Source organism: Eumetopias jubatus, unplaced genomic scaffold (assembly GCF_037043125.1).
Source record: "Eumetopias jubatus isolate StellerSeaLion01/CBP00866 unplaced genomic scaffold, mEumJub1_p1.0 scaffold_7, whole genome shotgun sequence".
Taxonomy (NCBI): domain Eukaryota; kingdom Metazoa; phylum Chordata; class Mammalia; order Carnivora; family Otariidae; genus Eumetopias; species Eumetopias jubatus.
Genome location: NW_028274813.1, coordinates 10,542,010 through 10,563,025, shown reverse-complemented (window position 1 = coordinate 10,563,025; position 21,016 = coordinate 10,542,010). Strand labels below are relative to the sequence as shown.

At 50.3% G+C, this 21,016-nt stretch overlaps 1 protein-coding gene across 8 annotated transcripts in view; it reads right to left on the bottom strand.

The window, feature by feature from the left end:
• Positions 1-209: 209 nt before the first annotated feature.
• DDX24 (DEAD-box helicase 24) overlaps positions 210-21,016 on the bottom strand; it is a 33,060-nt gene continuing 12,253 nt past the window's right edge. For 2 of the 8 annotated variants that reach the window (XR_015768466.1, XR_015768463.1), the window contains 7 exons: positions 19,362-19,437; positions 16,917-17,105; positions 15,851-15,980; positions 14,060-14,339; positions 5,354-9,014; positions 3,049-3,230; positions 210-1,249 (listed from right to left, as the gene is read on the bottom strand). Coding sequence is in view for 1 of the 8 variants with exons in the window: in XM_028098766.2 (XP_027954567.1) it covers positions 14,071-14,339; positions 15,851-15,980; positions 16,917-17,105; positions 19,362-19,437 (664 nt within the window). In the remaining 7 variants the exon portion in view is untranslated. Of the gene's footprint in view, positions 1,250-3,048; positions 3,231-5,353; positions 9,015-13,793; positions 14,340-15,849; positions 15,981-16,297; positions 16,466-16,916; positions 17,106-19,361; positions 19,438-21,016 lie in introns of those variants that run through there. The other 6 variants (XR_015768464.1, XR_003608379.2, XR_015768465.1 and 3 more) reach the window with 6 other exon arrangements.

The following is a 21,016-nucleotide window of genomic DNA, read 5'->3' as shown; positions in this document are numbered from 1 at the left end:
TTTAGAAAGCCTTTTCCTCCTGTTCTTCTTGGGACAACACATTCATCCTTCTCCACTCAGGTTTTCCTCTGGGAAGTTGGTCTGACCACCACCACCCCAATCCAGGAGAGGGCATGTTTGAGGCCACCAGAAAGGGAGAAAAGGAATGAAGTGTGAATTCAAGGGAGATCCCAAGCCTGACTTGGATGAGGTGGGGCAAGCCAGAAGGCTTCATGGAGGCAGTGGCTTTTATTCGTTTAACAAACCTCTCATCCCCAGCTCTGTTCCAGGCCCTGTGATGGGCCCTGGGGCATCAGGTAAATGGAAGGTCCCGGGTAGTGTGACAAGCTGTCCTGTGCCAAGGGAAGCCTGTGTAGCTCTGGAGACCTTGATGGCAGGGAGCATCCAGGCCGCCAGAAATGTCCCTTCCCAGTCAAAGCAGCTCATTGTCAGAAGTTTTGAGTCTGTCCAGTGTGGAGATGGGTAGCCCCAGAAGTCACTCACAGCTCGTTGTATGATCCTGTGGCCCAGCTCTCTGCTTCCAGTGCTGAGCTCTGGCAAAATCTAATCATCAAAAATCCAGACATTTTTTCCAGGTGGAAAGGGGCTTGTAAGCCTTCAGCCCTATGGGGTTGAGGTCATTGTCAAGTCCGTGAGGAGGCAGAGAGGTTGCCCAGGAAAGGCCCGTGTGGTAGGAGGCATAAAGTAAAAGTGGTGAGCTCTGACAACACCTCTGTCCAAAATGATGGTAATAAATGGATAGAAAACTGGATTTCCAGTCACGAAAATCCCAAATAACATCAAGCGTACAGCTGTGCGGGTCCCCTTGGGTTATATGCAAGCACCAGGGCCACTTCTCTTAAACTAAATGACATGTGACTTTAATACCAATTCCTCGTACATTATTTTCACGCTGGAATCAGAGCTGCTCTAGGGATGGGTTGGAGGCAGGGGTGCATCTGCCACTTCTCCAGGCAGAGTCTGGGCGGGAACAGCTTGAGGCAGAGAGGAGGCTGGCAGGGAGTTGGCTACTAGAACAGAGACATCTCCTGCACTTTCCCTGGCCCGAAGCCGCCTCTTGCCATTACCGGCTCCCTGTGGATTTCTCCTCTGCCCTCCAGAGCCCTGCCTCTGGGACAGGAAGCTGATCTCTGGGTTGGAATTGACCTGGACTCCAGCTGGGCTGCAGTATGGACTTCCGCCGGTAGGTGGTGCGTCTGCCGGATGTTCCAACCTCTATTTCCCCTTGTTACACAATGCTTGGTGCAGGCTGGATGTTCAGGAATTGGTGGCGAATAAAAGAATGAATGAGTGAGACAGGAAGGACAGGAGACAAGGAGACACCTCATACTCCAGCATGAAGGCTCACTAGGTTCAAGGGGTTATACTCTAAAATGAATCCATTCAGAAGGTACAGGATGACACCCCTACATGATGGGGCCGACCCTGGCTCCCTGTCCAGGGAACTGACATCCAAGATAACTGGGAATGTGCCTTTTGTGGGAAGGTACCATTCCCTATGTCATGGATCTACTTGGTCGAAACCTGTCAGTTGCTTTGAAATTGTCACAGCTCTGCTTTTTCTTGCAGAGTGAAACATCTTTCAACCTAATATCAGAAAAATGTGACATTCTATCAATTCTTCGGGATCATCCTGAAAACAGGATTTACCAGAGGAAAATCCAGGTGAGACAGGTTTGCAGGGGGAGAGGATCTTAGAGCTAATGCGCTGGAGCTGGGATTGGAGTCAAAGGTGCCATTCTGAAAGAACAGCTTCGCATTGGGGCCAGGCTCCAGGGCAAATTAAAGGGCTCCCAGAATATTTTGATGTTGGGCATTTGCCTCTGAGAAATTTTTTAGTTGCTATATATATATATATATATCAATTTAAAAACATTTTTTTAAAGCTAGGTGCTATCCTAAGTGCTTTATTTACTCACCGAGACCTCATTACAGTGTTGCAAAGTCAGTACTTTTATTATCCACATTTTACGGCTGAGGAAACCGAGGCATAGATACTAAATGGCAGGCCCACAGTCCTACAGCTAGTGAGTGGACAAGCTGGGATTTGGACCAGGAAGCCTGATCTCATAAGCTGCATCCATAACCACAGTACTAGGGCATCTCTCAGCGGGGAATGGCCACTCCAGCTGGGCTTTGCAAAAAGGGGAGTTTACCAGAAGGATGCAGGGACAGCTCACAGAACCAGGGCAGGAGGAGGAGCCTGGGCTCTCTATCTCTCGGGCAGCATGCCTCTGCTTCTCTCTGCTCATTGGCAGGACTGTCTCCTGCAGCCCCAGGGAACACTTCCTGGGGCAGGAGCACGGGCTAGGCCGCAGGGATTCATGTACCCTGCAACACTCTCAGGAGATGAGATGGGGTTCCCAAGGAGCATGACCTTCACTGCTGCCATGGCTGAGATGGGCCCCCATTAGTTCCAAGCTGTCTCAATGCTGTGATAGGAGCAGGGACCCCCCCCCCCACCGACCCCCCCCCCCCCACCGACGCCTTGAAGGCCATGCTTTGCTTTCAAAACTCTGACTGTAGCCCCATGAGGCAGCCAGGGGGACTCGAGCGCATTTCAGAGGGAAACTGGCAGCTAAGAGCAGAGCTGGAGGTGAGTGGCCTGGGGAGGGCCACACCTTTTGAGAAATGTTTGAAGGACTGGCCAGACCACTTAGTTATGTCTGAGGAGGTCTTTCCTACCAACTCTGCAAACTCCTGGCCCGCTGCTCAGCCACACCCCACCTCACCCCTCAAGGCCTCTGCTCACCCATGCCTCCCCTGTACCATGCACACCACTTCTGCTCCTCTCAGTGCTATTCCTCCAGAAGCCTTCTTAGACTTCTGATGCCAGTGCTCCAAGCCCCCCCCGCCCCGTGCTTCTCCTGTCCTGTTATTAGTTATGTAACGATCCGTTTCCCCAGACTGTGGGCTGCCTGAGGGTGGACCATGACCCGTTCATCACTCGGTGCCTGCCACAGGACAGGCTCAGCACGGTTTTACGTTTGTATGATGAAGGGTAGCTGGGAGACTGTGAAGGCTCTGAGAGGAGGCAGCAGATGTTACCTGGGGGAGGTGGGGCCCTGGCTCCCACAGGACATGACACGAGCGGTGATGGTAGTGCAGATGTCCACATTTCCTTTTCTGCCCCACAGGAACTCAGCAAAAGGTTCACCGCGATCCGCAAGACCAAGGGGGATGGGAACTGCTTCTACCGGGCCTTGGGCTATTCCTACCTGGAGTCCCTGCTGGGGAAGAGCAGGGAGGTCCTCAAGTGAGTGGGTGCCAGGGACCACTGGGTGGGCCCGGGGGCCTGGGGTTTCCCTAACAGGGTTTCCTAGGCATGAGCTTGCCAAACCTGAAGAGTGAGCTGCCGTGGTGGGGGTGGGGGCAGCCAGGCAGTCTGGGATGGAACCAGTGACCCCATGGGTGCTGGCACTCTGGCTTGAGCTGCCTAGCTGGGTTGCATTGGTTGCCTTTTTGAAGACTCACTCCAAGAAAATGAAGCTTTGCCCATTCTGAATAATTTCGGCCACCCCTGTTCTTGCATGTGTGTAACCAGGCATCTCCCTAGTCAGGCCTGGGTCTTGACCTGATGCTGAGGAGGGTCTCTGTCCAGCAGATGCTCCCTAGAGCGACCCTTTAGGCCTTTGTGTCTAGGCTTTGGTCAGGGCTTCTCTTGCGTCACCATTTGCTCAAACTGCCTGGATCTTGTTGAGTGTGGTCCCGATTCAGAATGGTCTAGGTCAGGCTTCTGTTTCTCCCCAACTCCTGGGAGACACTCCCGCTGCTGGGTCTCAAAACACACTCGGAGCAGCAAGGAGCTAAGAGACCTGCTTCTTGATCTTGGAGCTCTCACTGCCCTGAGGGGATGTGATGAGGCCCCCCCCCAACATTACAGGGTGGTTAGTAGCATGCCTCACATCTACCCGCTAGATGCCTGGAGCACCTTCCTCCCCAAGTCATGGCATCAAAAATGTCTCCAGACTCCATCAGGTACCTCTTCGGTTGGGGAACAAGTCAACCCTGGCTGAGAATGGCTAGGTTAAGACCATCATCTCCTGTTCAAAATATAGATTCCCTCAAAAGGGATCAAAATTAGGCTAGGTGTTCCTTATTTGGAACGAGTCATTCCTGAACAACAAACTGACAAGAGTCCCTTTTGATGGAGAGTCCCCTATCTCCTTCCCCATCTCCCCATAGCTCTGTAGGGTAGAGACCGTGCAGTCCAGTGCAGGGCTTTTCCCCGCTGCTACTCGTGTCCCTCAGAGTTGTGCCATGCCAAGGTCCAGGGCTCTGAAGCCAGACCTCACTCTTGCTTAGTTGCTGACTTTGGGCAACTAACTCCACCTCTCTGAGCCTCGGTTTCCACATCAGTTGAAGGTGGGTAATTCTGCATACTCAGGGTGCTGTTGTGAGGACTCAGCAAGGTGATGCTCACAAAGCCCACCCCATGTATGTCTGTACCAGCCCTGCATGCTGTTTAGCTTCACCCCTGCACTCCTTCCAGGGCACCCTCCCTCCCTGCAGTCATCACCAACACACAGGACACCAACATACAGACCCTGTTGTAGGCCATGGGGATGCAGCAGAGAACAAGAGCACAACTCCCTGCCTGTGGAGCAGGCAGGCTAGAGGGCAAAGGCTGTATGTGATGTGTCCAATGGCAAGAAGTGTAGGAAAAAACTAGACGGGGAAGGTAGCCAAGTTGTCCAGGACAGGGGCAGGAGGCGGGGGACAGGGGGGTGGGGGGTGGTGCTGAAGTTTTAAGTAGGGGTTGGAGCTAAGGGGGGGGTGCCTCATGGGCCTCTATAAAGACCCTGAATTTCCGCCTGAATGAGATGGAGCCCCTGAGGGTCTGAGCAGAGCACTGCCTGGCCTGCTGGCCGCTATCCACAGGACAGAGTGGGAGGGCACAGCAGGGGCATGCTGGGGCGAGCGGGGGGAGGAGAGGATAACGGCAGCATGAGCAGGTGGAGGGGATGGGTTAGATTCCAGATTCCTGTAGAGGTGGCATCAACAGGACTCGCTCATGGCTGGGTATGGTGCGCAAGCCGAGGGGAGTCCAGGATGACTGCCCAGTGTGTTGCCAGAGCGTTCTCCGGATGGAAAAGCCACTTGTTGCAGGCGGGGGGCTGGGGAAGATTAGGAGCTCCATTTTGGTGATACTGAGTCCAAAATATCTGTGAGCCTTTCAGCAGGGGTGCCCACCAGGCAGTGGGATGTACAAGGGTGGTGGTACTCCATCTTATAGTCAAGTGCCCCGAGCCTCAGGAAGGTTACGAGCCTTGCCCAAAGTCACACTAAAGCTGGCGTGAAGCAGCAAGAGTGTCGCCCAAGTCCCAATGCCGCCCCCGGTCCCCCCACTCACCTTGTCGGGTGGGAGTCCCAGCCTGGTGTTGGCTGGACCTGCGAGGCGCTCATCAGTGCTGGGTACAGGGCGTCAGCAGTCATTGGTGAGCAGTCAGTGTGGAGATGCAGCTGATGTTCAGGAGGGCCAGGGAGGAAAAGGGGGGCCCAAAGCCCGAGAGCAGCTGAACAGCACAGCGTGTTCCCCACAGCTGTGGCCAGCACAGACCTCCCCTTCCTGGTTTAAATGTTACACACACGCACACACCCCCCTCACCGCCCCCTCCCCCACAACGAGGCACCTGAGCCTCCCCCTCGAGCCTCTAGACCCTGTGAAAAGCCCCTTGCTGTCCCACTGGGAATTTAGCCTCCCTTCCCAGGGGACGGAATACAGCTCAGCCAGTGCCAGCTGCCCCCCACCCAACTTGGTCCTCCTTGCACAGGCTGCTACCCTCCCCCCACGGGCCAGTCGCTGTTTCTGTAGCTCATCTCTGCTGCTGGGGCTCCTCGCCATGCCCCCCGAGCTCCAGGTCTCAGGAGGGGGCCATACTGTGAGGGGCCTGCAGTGGGAGCAGAGACGGAGGGGCCGGCACTGGCAGAGCAAGCGCCACTGCACCGGTTTAAAGGGTGGCCGGTGCTGACGAAGTCTTCACAGCTGTGGGGCAGGGGGGTCTGACTGGTGGTGGTATAACCCTTTCGGGGTATAAATACTTTCAGGACTAGTTTCCAAGCCACCGTCATGGGGTCACTGAGCAGGGAGCAGGGAAGAGATAAACATCCCACAGCCCAGTCACATCTCCACCACCACACACGACAGACAGACATAGCCTCAAGGGCAGAGACAATTAGGAAACTGAGTTCTGGATATTTATCTTTGTGTTGGAGTATAGTTCAGGTGGTGGCTATGTTTAATACCCAGCTGGTCAAATCTTGAAAACTGAACAATTAGCTCCTGTGAGTAGGTACAGGCCGCTGGTTGATGGGACAGGGTGCTAAGGAGTGACATGCAAATGGGGAGTGGCCCTGGGGTGGGAGGGAGGCTGCGAAGGGAGAGGAGGTTGGGGAGCTAGGCTGGGGTCCTCCCTTAGATGTTCGTGCTGAGGAGCTGTGTCCTGAGGGAGAAGGCTGTGCTGGGTCACTCCGGAGGTCCCCGTGAAGGGACTGGGAGCACGGGAAGGTTGGGCATGGCCCTGGCCAGAGATGGTGGTCATATGGCAAGAACCATGGGGACAGGAAGGAGGGACAGAGTTCAGAAACCTTTGAAAGGTAGAATCAACATGTCTGGGAGTAGGTGGTGACTACCTCAGTCTCCTAATCTGTGAAATGGGTGTTACACCCCCTTCCTGGGATTGTATACACTGGGGAGGACAGAAGTCAGTCACCTGTTAGTGACACAACCCTCCTCAGTTGTTGGGGGCAGTGGGTGAGAGCATGAGGACACTGACTGTACAGCAGTGCTCCATCAGCATTTCCCCATGAGCCATCAGTCTACCTCCTTTAGGTTCAAAGAACGTGTCCTGCAGACCCCAAATGACCTTCTGGCTGCTGGTTTTGAGGAGCACAAGTTCCGAAACTTCTTTAATGCTGTAAGTTAACCTGGGCAGGACAGCTGAGGGTCCAGGTCCTTCCATGCTGGCAGAGCAGGCAGGAATGGGCACTGGCCGGAGCCCCCTCACAGCCCATGGCTCTGCGGTTATGTCCTTGCTCCTCCCATCTGGGGAAGGACAGTTGCTTCCTGTGTGTGGGGACAAGGAGCCCAGGGCCCTGCCCTCCCACAGGGAAGAGGCACCTCCTTTGGGGCAGTAGCTCTCAGGCTGGAAACATCCCCCAGCCTCCTTCAGATGTCCCCTCTCCGCCCTACAACCCTGATCCCCTTAGTGAAGGGGGCGTGGGGTTGGAGGATTCAGTTCTGAATCTATAGATAAGAATCCCAATAACCACAGTGATGGGAGGAAACCCAACTGCCGTTCCCTAGACAGGACTCTGGGCTAAGGTATGCATTGCAGAGCATTTCTAACCCTCTACTTAGCTTGGTCCCAGATTGACTTATTTTGGTAACTCAATTTGAGGATTTCAAAATGGAAATACACATGGTGGGGGAGGGTCCTGTGGAAAGAGTCCCATGGGGGAGGGTAGGTCTTGCCTGTGCCCCCCGACTGACAGCCCAGCGGGGTGCAGTTTTACAGTGTGGTAGAGCTGGTAGAGAAGGACGGGTCAGTGTCCAGCCTGCTGAAGGTGTTCAACGACCAGAGCGCCTCGGACCAAATCGTGCAGTTTTTGCGCCTGCTCACCTCAGCCTTCATCAAGAACCGCGCGGAATTCTTCCGACACTTCATTGATGAGGAGATGGACATCAAGGACTTCTGTACTCATGTAGGTCCTCAGGGTCTCAAGCTTTGGGGACTTAGCCCCCAGCCCTGGGACCTGCTGTGTAATACCCAGCTCCTGGGACTGTACACACCGGGGACGACAGGGCAGTCAGCATGTGGACCATGGGGAAGTGCCGTGAAAGCCCCTCTCCCCTCGGGAGACTTGAGTGCCATCATCCCTAGCCAGGGGACTTGATGTCACACCTGCATTTGTAATTTGAAGATTAGCAAGCCAGAAACAGATCCTACTTGAGCTGCCTACTGAACGTGTGGCTCTGGGCAAGTACTTCCCCCATCCAGGCTTCTGATTTCCCATCTGAGAAATGAGGGCCTTGGACTAGACTGTTTACAAAATCGCAGAGTAGCAGGGGCGCCTGGGTGGCTCAGTCGGTTAAGCGTCTGCCTTCGGCTCAGGTCATGATGCCAGGGTCCTGGGATCGAGCCCCGCATCAGGCTCCCTGCTCAGCAGGGAGCCTGCTTCTCCCTCTCCCACTCTCCCTGCTTGTGTTCTCTCTCTCACTGTGTCTCTGTCAAATAAATCTTAAAAAAAAAAAAAAAAAAAAAAGTTGCAGAGTAGCAGCCCCAGAGTCACATTTGTCCTTAGATGTGTTTCATGATGTATGGTATTTATCTGAAACAGAGTTGCCAACATTTAAACCCTGGGCAGCGTTCTTGACTCTGTGGATTTCTCTCGGAAGACCCAGCAGACCCAGCTCCCAGGGCCTTATTCCTGCATGGCCACAATCAGCAGGAGCGGAGTGGTGGCCGCCCTAGTTATGTGGGACACACTTGCCAGCCTACCACCATCTCTGCCTCTCTCGGTTGCCTCTTCAACATTCAGACTCACTCGCTTAGCCCTAATGTGAAATCCCTTCATGACAGTCCTCATCCGCTCTGAGATTCTTTGGTTCTGTGCATTAACAGGCCCAAGCTCAAAAATTCTGCCCACCCCCGCCCTGATTCTTGAAAGTAGTGTTCTCACATACCACTAGAGTCTGGAATCAGAAAGATCTAGATTCAAGCCTTGCAGTTCTAGTGGGTTTCTGGCTGCTCTTCCTCACGGGGCTTGTTTCCTCCTCTAGAAACCGGGATGGCAGTACCTACCTGATGAGCTATTGTGAAGATTATTTCCCAGCATAGATCCTTTGACCCAGGGCCGTGAAAGCCAGGGCTGGACTTCATTTGTCTTCTGCCAGGCCTCCTTCCTAAACTGGGTTTGTTTTTTCATTCTGGCCTTTGCAGGAAGTGGAGCCCATGGCCATGGAGTGTGACCACATCCAGATCACAGCCCTGTCTCAGGCACTGAACATCGCCCTGCAGGTGGAGTATGTGGATGAGATGGACACGGCCCTGAACCACCACGTGTTCCCCGAGGCTGCCACCCCTTCCGTTTACCTGCTCTATAAAACATCCCACTACAACATCCTTTATGCAGCCGATAAACATTGATTAATTTTAGGCCATGCAGTGGAGCCTGTCACCTAACGGGACTGCATTCTAAATGGAACATTCTGGCTTTTCAATTTTTTAAGCAACTTAAACTATAGTTAGAAAATGTACAGCCTTTTGGGCAAAGTCACTGGGAAGGAGGCCTACCCATTATGGACTGTGGTAACTTAGTGATATTGTTAGTATTTATTTTCATGGAGGATCAAATGCTTTCTAACTCAGGGCTACAAAGCCAGAGAAAGAGTTAGAAAGCCAACTGCTCCCAGTTCCCTGAGACCCCGGGCAGGTCACCTCCCCTCTCTGGGCCCATTTCTTCATCTAGAGAAGATTCCTGCCAGTGCTGACATTCTGTTGTCATATAAAAAATAGGGCCCTCTGGTTTCCTTTCTGTGCCTCTCTGCTGGGGAGGAAAAGCTCAAGGTCAGAGGTCTTCAGTGACTTCCCAGTTCTACAAAAATAGAATCCAGTCCAATGAGCTGTTAGACTGGACTTTGGTAGATGGCTGACGGAAGCACTGGCCAGTTGGCCAATGTGAGGGCTTCAGCGTGGTTCCAAACATTCACCATGGGAGTGTTTTCTTACCCTAAGCTAAAGAGGAAAAAGAGACTTTTATGCCAAAGTCTAAAAAGGGGCCTTCAGCATAAAGCTTGGGTTGTTGTGGCCCTCTCTCCCTCTCTCAGGGCCAGACCTGCTTGCCTTTGGCAGGCGCTTCAGGATTCTGCTGCTAGCCCCACCTGAACAGAGGCTCAAGAAAGGCTGGGGTCTGGGACCAGGAAGCTATCTCTCCATCCCCAACACAGCCTAGAATGAGAATCTAGGTAATCCTCCAGGTGGAGACAACAGTACATGCAGCCAGACTCCAGCTGCGCAGGGCAGACAAATTTTGCAAGGTGGTGTGTGGCTTCTTTCCCGTTTCCCCCTTCTGCTCGGTTTTGTGGGCTGGCAGGAAGTTAGGTGGGAAAGAACAGAGAGACAAGCCCAGGAAACCGGCAGCAAGGGAGATCTCTGTTGCAAAAACTGCTTAGAAGTCAAGAGCCCTGGCTGGCAGCCTCCTCGTTCATCCACCTGGACATGCCCCTTCGTAACCTTGTCACCTTGCTGCCCCCAGGACCTTGAAGAGCCTTGGTTATCTCGGGTACTGCTAGCAAGCTCTCTTCCTCTGTGGGAGGAAATGGAGACTGTAGAAGTGTGGAACTGCCCATGGGTGACTTCCCTAACCCAAGGCGTTTTCTCACAGGTTCCATTCTGTGGGGATTTATGAGCATCCACCCTGCAGGTCAGCTGCCAGCCAGGCTGTGTACAGGGACTGGGCAGCAGATTGCTGAGGCCTTGTATACAAACAGAAGATTTGTATCATTCTTCTGCCTTTGTGAAGACAGACGTTAGGGTGCTTTAATGCCAGGCAGGGACCCAGATTCCCCTACTGCTCTCAGCTGGAGCTTAAACCCAAGGGCTCATACGAAGTGATCATGTCACTTTTCCACAGGAATGTAAACCTGACCTTGATCTCTGAACTGGTGATGTCCCACCCTGCTCTGGGTAGGAGTGCTAGGATCTGTGACAAATATACTGGAAGAAGAGAGGAAATGTTATGTGACTTGTGACTATCTCAAACCAAAGGGTATGAACACAGCACTGGGCTGAATGCCCGTGGCCACTCCGAGGGGCTGCAGGATGGCCTGCGCCTCCGGCTGGGCTCTCACACACGCATAAGCGGCAGCTGCCACTTCTTGGCATGTCCACAAAAGCAGAGATTTCGCTTTGGCAGCCTGGCTGGAGAAATTCCCTCTCAGGCTTCCCATGCTGTGCTTCCAGGTCTGAGAGCCCACCAGTGCTCATATGGGACCCTCTTCCAAGGACAGATCCTATCAGTTTAGAATCAGAATGCCACAGACAGGCAAATTATTCTCATGTTCTTACAATGTGCTTCCCCCTTTCCTCCACAAAACCACTGGTCCATTCCATGCTCTCTGCCTTCTCATCTGCCCTCAGATGGTCTGAGAGCAAGCACCAATGCCGAAAAGGGAGTGGCAGACTTCAGGAACTTGTTTAAATCCAGCCATCTGGGGAGGTTAACTTTGCTTATCTATGGCAGCCAATTATGCTGGCATTCACACTTCCTGGATAATTCTCTACCCACCTCACCAAGCCATCTCTGTCCAGACCAAAAGGGGGCAGGAGAGTTGCTTTGACAGTCTGTCTTTATAACTGCATATTTATTATTTTCCTTCCAAAGGGAACTTTATAAATGGGAATGTTTAGCAACAAAAAGAACAAACTGTCCTTGCTTTTGACTGGGTTCCTATTTTATGCACAAAGGGGTTCTGGAGCCAGACCCGCCTGGGTCTGAATCCTCCCTTTTCACTTACTAGCTCTTGACCAAGAACTTCACCTCTGAGCCCTAATTCCCATATCAGTGAAATGAAGACAATACCTATGCAGCACAAGGTCACTGGTTAAAGTGGAATAAGAGTATGTATGAGATCTGACAGCCAGTGCTCTACAAGCGAGGAAGCAGCAGAACATTTGCTGCAATGTGGGCAAACACCTCTTTGGCAGGGACTCTGGCTTCCCAAATGGGGAAGTGTCAGGCGCCATTAGACAAGTCTAAGAACCATTCTCACACTGTGCAAAATGGGGGCAGGAGCTGTGGCTCAGTGAGCAGCTGCCCAGGGTTGGGGCGGGGGGGGGGCGGGGCGTGTGGGCAGGCCCTACAGCTTCTCCCGGCAGTTGGTGGAAACATTTTCCTAGCATTAAAATGGTTTCCATGACAACTTTTATCCTGGTTTCTTAGTATGTGGTATCTGACATGCACTAAAGATCAACATTCTCCCATAGGGCTATGTGTCTGAGTTGATTAGCAGGAGAGAGCGGGTTCTCCTTTAATGGAAGATCCATATACTCAGCAAGTTCTGCCCTTGGGCTGGAGATGCCAAGAAACTACAGGATTCACCAAAGCTTTACGTCATCAAGTCAAAGAACAGAACTGCCTGGGATGCTAACCATATCTTTTAAAACCGACTCCCCTTAACATACTACCCCACAAAAAAAATAAATAAAAAATAAGAGCATTTGCTGTTAAGGGACAGGGCAACATGTCAACAGACATCGGTGGGTCTGTTTGGCCTGTGACCAGTAGCCTCAGGCCTCTCAAGACTCAGGTGCCACCAAGTCTCCTTAGGGCTGCTCAAACCACCACGGTATCATGTGGATAATGGTGAGTCCCCTGCCATCCTCCACCAACTGTCACCCAAGAACTGATCTCACAGACTAGGATTATTTTCTACTGCATTCTCCTCTCTGGGTCACTGGTGACCCTGGGGAGACATTCCTTAACAACACTGCTGTCCTTTTAAGACTGAAGCAGTTTTCTGAACATGCCCACAAGGAAATACCCACGGTTTTAATCCCAGGTCTGCCATTCGGCCGCTCTGTGCTCTGAGCAAGTTTAAACCACTCAGTGTCGCCTTCTCAACTACGAAAAGGTATTAAGACTTGCATCTCAGATGCTTGTTAGAAACCAAATGATAGGGATGCCTGGGTGGCTCAGTTGGTTAAGGGTCTGCCTCTGGCTCAGGTCATGATCCCAGGGTCCCGGCATTGAGTCCCGCATCGGGCTCCCTGCTCGGCAGGGAGCCTTCTTCACCCTCTGCCTGCCCCTCCCTCTACTTGTACTCTCTAACAAATAATTAAAATCTTAAAAAAGAAAACCAAATGATAAAGTAGATGAAAGTGCCTAACAGTGCTTGGTACAGCACTCAAGGACACCTGACTCTGAGTTTAGTCCAGCTGTCCTACTGTAGTTACCCAGAGGGGCTGAGGGAACACTGCTGCCATCCTGCCAACCTGTCAACCGTGAAACCGAGGGGACATGTGTTTAGAAGTCCAGACGTAGCTGTGAATAAATCTATGCTTCTCTGGCAATTGTGGCTCCTCACCTAGACTAACCTAGAGAAAGCTGGGGGGGTGGGGCACACACACTAAGAAGTCACTGGTTCCCTCAGCACCTATTAACATCATGCCCTGGCCTAAGCCAAGGGCTGCAAGGCATAATAAAGCAGCCTATGCTGTCAAGGAGCTTAAAAGAGACAATACAGTGTGCCTGGGCCAAGTGCTACTGAGAGGGTAAGCACGGCTACTATGGACACTGCCCTCCTGGGGGCTCAGGGACCTAGAGAACACATAGCCATGCTCAAGGATGGGGAAAAAGGCAAGCAGGTGGAGGGAAAAGCTTGTATAAAGGCTCAGGACAAGAGAAAGGGCGCGTGGGACTGTGGGCAACAACCACTTCAGGACAGAGGAGGGGAGGGGAGACAAGGCTGGAGGGCCTCAGAATGCCAGACTCTGCATACCTGTTACTGGCTTCCCCACAAATGGCTGTGATGTTAAGGAAGCCTGTGTTTTCTTGGAACCCAAGGATGGCAACCTCTTCCCTGCCCATCTTGCAGTGTAGCTCAGATAAGAGAATGTGAATGGTAGAGAGCTAAAGAGCTATTAGGGTTCTGCTGTGGAGAAAAGCAGGAACACAAGCTAAGACTACTGCTCCATCCACACTATCCAATGGGATGAAACACACCCCACATGCATCCTGCAACCAGAGGATTAGGACAGCTATATTCTGGCTAAAAACTCAGGATAACATGCTGGTTCTGACTACTTTTAATTGACGAAAACAAGCTGAACACATAAGAAGCCTATACATACTGGAATACAGAAATACATAAGCCGCTGAATATAATTCCTACTCCAAAACAACACAAATGTGCATGAGGTCTCTCCTGCGATTCGGGCTGGCATGGAAGAGGGAGATTTTTATAACCAGGGCTGATAGTAGAGTGAAAAGGAAAGTGGGAAGTTTTTCCACATAACCAGAGAACATAGAAACAATGTGCAGTCACTAACAGACTGACCTGGAGTGCAGTTAATTTGCACTTGTACTTGGCTGCGGTTGTTCCTGCTGCTGCTCTTTTGGCGGCTTCTTCTGCTTCTTCTTCTGTTTGGTGAGGCAGCTCAAGGCAGACTCACTGTTTCTTGGGGTAGACATGAGCGTGGGCAGCTTGCCAGACTGAGTTGGATACTTTGTTTTCAGGTCCTCTTTGAACAATGGCTGGGAGAGTAATTGGCGCAGCTCCTTCTTCAGGACCTTCATCTGCTTTTGTCTCCTACGCTCTTCTTGGTCAGTTTTTCTTCCTTAAGAAACAATATAAAACAGACCATATTCACTATGATTTGTAGAACTTTGTTTCCCTTGATGGATACTTGTGACAAAAAATGTTTTGGTACTCTTGAGGGATCAAGGCTCAAAGGTCTCTATAGAAGTTAGTATTGGCTAACTTCTAACATAGTTGGGGAGGGATACTCAGGCATTATACCCTTCATTCCTCAAAAAAAAAAAAAAGCCTCTAAGACAGGAATTACCTCCATTTTACTCGAAGGCACATGCTGCAGGTCATAGAGCTAGCTAGCTAGTTGTCAAACTGAGATTTGAACCCAAGGTTCCTGACTTGAAGATCAGTTTCTTCCTATGACCCACCCACTTGCTACTTGCTAGCTGGGGTACGGTGAGTCAACAGGTACAAAGACCCCAGGAGACTGTGAACACCATCTGGCAGCCCAGCTCTTCTAAACCTCCCCACCAGCACTGTGACTGCACCTGTGGAGGTGGGCACAGCCAAAGGGCCCCACACCAGCCCCCAAGTCTGAGCTGTCAGGAGCAGCTTATTGTCACCAAGCCCACTGGTTTGGTTCCCAGCTTCCATGTTGAACACACAGCTTGTCAGCCTCTGAATTTGTTGGCTTTGGCAGTGAGATGCCAACACCTCAGCTGGGCTGCCCACTATGGCATGGAAAGAACACCGGATCGACTCTGGTGTCATCGGTTCTAGATCTGGTTCTTCCACTTCTTAAGACTCAAGAGCCTTCCTAGAGCAGGGCCACACAGATCCAGGTTCAGAGTAGGGGCTCAGGGGATGCCTGGGTGGCTCAGTCGGTTAAGCGTCTGCCTTCGGCTCAGGTCATGATCCCAGGGATCTGGGATCGAGTCCCGCATCGGGCTCCCTGCTCGGCGGGAAGCCTGCTTCTCCCTCTCCCACTCCCCCTGCTTGTGTTCCCTCTCTTGCTCTCTGTCAAATAAATAAATAAAATATTTAAAAAAAAAAAATTTCTGCTCTGTTTATGTAATGAGACCATGGAAGTCAGATGAGATGATGAGTGGTGTAGTAGTAACAATAATCATAAATAATAAATTAAAATGTATGAAATCCTTTCTATTTGCCAGGCACTGATAAAGGCACTTTATATTCATCAATTCAAGCCATCTTTTGCAATAACCCCATGAGGTAGGAACATTATGACCTGCATCTTATAAATGATAACAGCCTAGGTACAAAAGAGAGATTAAAGACCTTGACCTGGTCATACAGCCAGTTAAGGGAATGGACCAGCATGGCCCCGGGCTGCAAAGCCTACCCCCTGATGTCACATGAGGGAGGCAGCCGAAGGCTCCCGACAAGTAAGACAGAGGGAACAAAGGCCAAGGACTGTAGGCTCATCTGGGACTAAGGCCTCTCGCAAAGAAGGAAATCTTTACTGATTCTAACAGGACCCACGGTAGTGGCGAAGTTCCAACAAGACAAAAGTTGAAGGAAAAAACAAATGAAAAATGCTGAATGTATTCTTCAAGTCCCATCCAGTCCACTCACCCTTATACATGTCTTCTTCCAGCTCAATCTCAAGGGCAGCTGCTGCCTGTTCAATCCAAGAGTTGTGCAGACAAGCCTGGAAGTTCCGATACTCCGCTTTCTCAATCTGTCGAGCTAAATGGATTCGTTCCTGGGGGAAAGGAATAGTGTGTTCATTTGACAGCATTCAGGCCTCTGGGAAGCAAAGGCTCATATAAGTTGTGTCTTTAAAAAAACCTCTTGGGCGCCTGGGTGGCTCAGTTGGTTAAGCGACTGCCTTCGGCTCAGGTCATGATCCTGGAGTCCTGGGATCGAGTCCCACATCAGGCTCCCGGCTCAGCGGGGAGTCTGCTTCTCCCTCTGACCCTTTCCCCTCTCATGCTGTTTCTCTCTCTCTCTCTCTCTCTCTCAAATAAATAAATATCTTAAATAAATAAATAAATAAATAAATAAATAAATAAATAAAACCTCTTGAGGGGCGTCTGGGTGGCTCAGTCGTTGGGCGTCTGCCTTCGGCTCAGGTCATGATCCCAGGGTCCTGGGATCGAGCCCCACATCGGGCTCCCTGCTCCACGGGAGGCCTGCTTCTCCCTCTCCCACTCCCCCTGCTTGTGTTCCCGCTCTGGCTGTCTCTCTCTGTCAAATAAATAAACAAAATCTTAAAAATAAATAAATAAAATAAAATAAAACCCCAAACGTAGAATTACTGGCATTTGCTTCAGGAATGTGAAAAAGGTTTAGTATCTGCCTCAGCAAGACAAGTTGACCTCACTTCCCTACAACCACTGGATGTCCAGGAAGCCACACTCACTGTCCTTGTCCAGTGGAGGAAGAAGGTAGTAGTGGAAGCTCCAGGGGCAGGCAGTGCAGAAAGGGTTCAAGAAGAAAATTCCTGTTTTTGACCACTCAGCTTTCTCCCTTCTACCACGTACAGTACCCCCATTCCTTTTTCTTTCTTTCTTTTTTTGTTTTTTAACGAATCTTCCTATTTAAATAGCTATTGGCAGAACTAGAGCCTCACAGCAAGGTGAAGGTGCAGCACAATCCCTTCCCTCATTAGTACCAGATTTTTAACTTTTCTTTTTACCTTGACCGCGTCCATGTACTTTGTCTGCACAGGAAACAGTGGAATGTCCTCATCTTTCTTGAGGGTTTTGTAAATCTTCTTAAAGTTGATCACATCCTCAGGCCCAATCAGCATCAGGCTGAGACCTTCATTAGTGGCACGAGCTGTTCGACCACTTCGGTGGACATAGATCTCCGAGGTGCGAGGGACCTGCCAGAGGAACCAAGAAGTCAACACGTGGTTATCACCCAACAGTGTTCTTCCCTCAGGGCCAGCTTCCCCGAGCCAGACAGTTAGAATCCAGCCCTTTTCCTTAGTCCTAATTCTTTAGCCCATTCACTGTGCAGCGTCTGCCCTCCCACACCCCGTGCCCTGGTTTCAGGCCCTCATGACCACTCAACAGAACAACAGTCACTTATTTCGTCTCTAGTCTCTCCCACTCCCCTTGACCCAGCCCAGAGCTGCCATTGCAATCTTCCTGAGTCAAAGCTCTGACCTTAATTCCCACTCTAACTAAAGAAAATCCACTGATTCTTCATTAACTCTATATGAATGATTGAACATGATAATTATAACCAACATTTACTGAGTGATTACAATGGGCCAGGCAATTCCAAGCACTCTGCATGTAGTATCTCACTTATTCCTCACAAACAATAACATGAAGTGCTTTCATGATTACCCATATTACAGACAAGGAAACTGACACACAGAAATGTTAAGCAATTCCCTCTAGGTGGAGGAACTAAATAGTGGAGCCAAGATTCGAACTGAAGCAGTCAAGCTGCAAAGACCACACTAACCCCTAGGCTCCGTTGCTTCTACTCTAATACATACTGGATATATTATCCATACGTGTGGCCTGGGTGCTGACAATCCCTCCCTCCCTGTACCCAGGGCCCACACCACGAATCCAGAACAGTCTTCTCCACTGAGCCCAGGTTAACACTCCCACTTCCAATGCAGCACTAACTACTTAGCTGTTCATAATGGTGCTAGAAATGCGGTCTAATGGCCATTTTTCACTTTCTTCTCCCAACATAAGCCCCCACTTGCAGCCAACTTCCCGCTTCCACACATTCTCTCCTCCTTCCCTTCCACCTCTACATGCCCAGATCCTCCCCATCCTTAAATGCAAAGCATCTTTTAGAAAGCCCTTTCCAACCTCCCAAACTAGAAGTTACCACTCTCTCCCATTATATTTTGCAACATTCTAATATTTTCTGCCTTAAATTATGGCTGTTGGTCTCACCTCCTTTAGTTGGTCTGATACTTCTCAGGGGCTAAGACTGTATTTTGTTCATCTGGATCTCTCCCACAAAGACTGGCCCAGCCCCTTCCCCACGAAGAGAAGAAAGATTTGCTAAACTGAACTGGCACCCTGAAAGATTTTTTTAAAGATTTATTTATTTGAGAGACAGAGAGAGTGAGTGCACGTGGGGGTTGGGGCAGAAGGAGAGAATCCTCAAGCAGACTCCCCACTGAGCTCAGGCCCCACACTGGGCTTGGTCTCATGACCCACAAGATCATGACCTGAGCTGAAACCAACAGTTGGACGCTCAACTGACTGAGCCACCCAGGTGCCCCTACACCCTGAAAGATTTTTTAAAGCATGACGGATTAGAAAGGAAAAATAATAACGCCAGAATAGCTACCACTTTATACTTAACGCTGCGCTGTACCAGGGGTTTCATCAGCAGGAGCTCATTTAATTCTCATGGTAACCCTAAGGGTTAGGCAGCACCATCACTCCCAGTTTACCATGACACAAAAACCAGAGATGTTAAGTAACATGCCCAAAGCTAACCAACTATGAAGCAGGCCACAAGCATCTGAACCCTGCAAGGGTGGCTCTGAAGCCTAACCACCACTCTATGCTAGGATTTACCAGGTGTGTGCACTAATATTAATGTCAGTATCAACAGCAGCTCACATTTAGTAAGTGCTCAGGATAAGCCCTGTGTCTTTCTAATTCTTCACACATAAGAACTTATTTTACCTTAATAAAAACTTAAAGAAGAAGATACTCTGCTAACTTCCATCTAACAAATAAAAACACTGAGGCAGAAAGAGATTAAACAGCTTGCTCAAGCTTACACAGCTGGGATTTAAGCCCTGGCAGGTCCTAACCACCACACTCTCCTACTTCTCTACACCAGGGTAACCAGTTTACATGCTACTATGCCCATTCCATGGAAGAAAATAGGACTCTAACCTGCCAACATCAATGAGTTTGCCCAAATCAAAGAGAAGGGCTAAGTGATATCAGAAGTGCCAATAGGTTTTCTGCGAATAAATCTCATGAGTGTTCCAAACATGGCAGCAGCTAGTCAGTCACTAGATGTCAGTGGTACTCTGCTGCATGAGGCCTTGGCACTAACAATTCTTCTCCCTCTCTTTCCTCCCTCCCCAAACTTTGCTGAAAAAATTCCCCATTCGATGCAACAAATTCCTTAATTCCCCTACCTGGTAATGGATGACATGTTGGACTCTGGGAACATCCAGGCCCCGCGCCGCCACATCAGTTGCCAGGAGAACACAGCTGCGGGAGAGAGAGAGAGACAAGCCCGTCAAGAACAACCTACAGCTGTCCGTGAGCAGCTCCTTGCTGCCTGCTGAGTACGCTCGGAGAGGTTAACTTCCCAAGGCACCAACATGGCTCTTCACTTGTGGAGCTGGGATCCAAAGCTGGGTCTCACTGACCACAGTCAACAAGCCACACTCTGCAATCATAAAAGACCACCTCCAGTAAAGTAAATGAGGCCATATTCTAGGTCAGTGACCTCATCATCTATCACCCTCCCACTCACTTCCCTCAGGTCCCACAGACATCCTTGATTTCTTTCTAATTTGCCAAACATGGTCTGGCCTCCAAGCCTCTGCACTTGCTACACCATAGGCCTTACAAAGTCTTCCCCAGACATTCAGGTTTCCTTGCTTTGCCCACACTCCGCTGTAACCTCTCCCTCTCAGGGAAACCTCCCTGACCCCACTTTTGTACAACTCCCTGCACAACTTTACTCCTCAGCACTCAGCACCACTTGACAAACTACATAATTGCTTTTAATTTATGATCTCCCTCCACTGGAATGTAAACCCTGTAACAAGGGCTTTGCATTACTCAGTGTTCTATTACCTAGAACAGTGCCTGGCTCCCAGTAAGCACTCAATAATTTCACTGGGTAGAATGTTTCTTAATGTACGTGTAGTTCAAGGAAAGTCAAAAGCACCTGATCTATGTCTTAAAAACTTAAAGACTCTGGGCTCTTCAGAATCCCTGCTCCCTGTACTTCTAAGGTAGGGCTGGGGAATATGATGCAAATTGAACCACTAGTTTAAGTCAAAGGCAGTGAACTTTTTCTATAAAGGGCCAGACCATAAATTATTTTGGGGCTTTGCAGGTGATAGTGTCTGTTGAAACTACTCAACTCTGCTACTGCCAAAGTAGCCACAGACAACACATAAATGGGCCTTGCTGACTTCCAATAAAACTACTTGATTTAGCCCATGGGCCATAGTTTCCCAATCCCTGATCGAATAAGATGTAGAGGCCACTTTCAGGCAAACAGACTTGAGGAATGTAGAAAGAAAGGACACACAGCTACCATCTGGCCGAATATAGACACACCCATCAGGCGACCCACCTCAAAATACCCATAGGCCCTAACTGACCAATAGGCTACTTACAACTAGGCACAGTTACCAAAAAAGGGAGAATTCCGTACATGGCCCCGCATACCTCATCTTCCCCCTTTAAAAACAGCCCCATCCACCGTCTGCAATGTGCAGACAGCCTCTCCTCTGCTGTCCTGCTTGCCCACTCCCTTGTGGCTCCTTTGTTCTGCCTCAGGTGAATTCTTTCAACGCCAGCGCCTTGGCTTCCACCCGATTGTTGCCCCACATTTAGGGGACTCCATCCAATCAGACAGACACCCCACTTAGACACCATATAAACTGCTAACTTCTACCTAGCAATAATCCAAGGGAGGTAAACCAGACACTTGTTCTAGAAACTAATCACTCTGTAACCTGACAAAACACTGGGCAAAAGTCAATCTAGACTTGACCTCAACTTCTCAGGCCCTTATCCTGACAATATGCACAACTGCTGCCTGAGCATC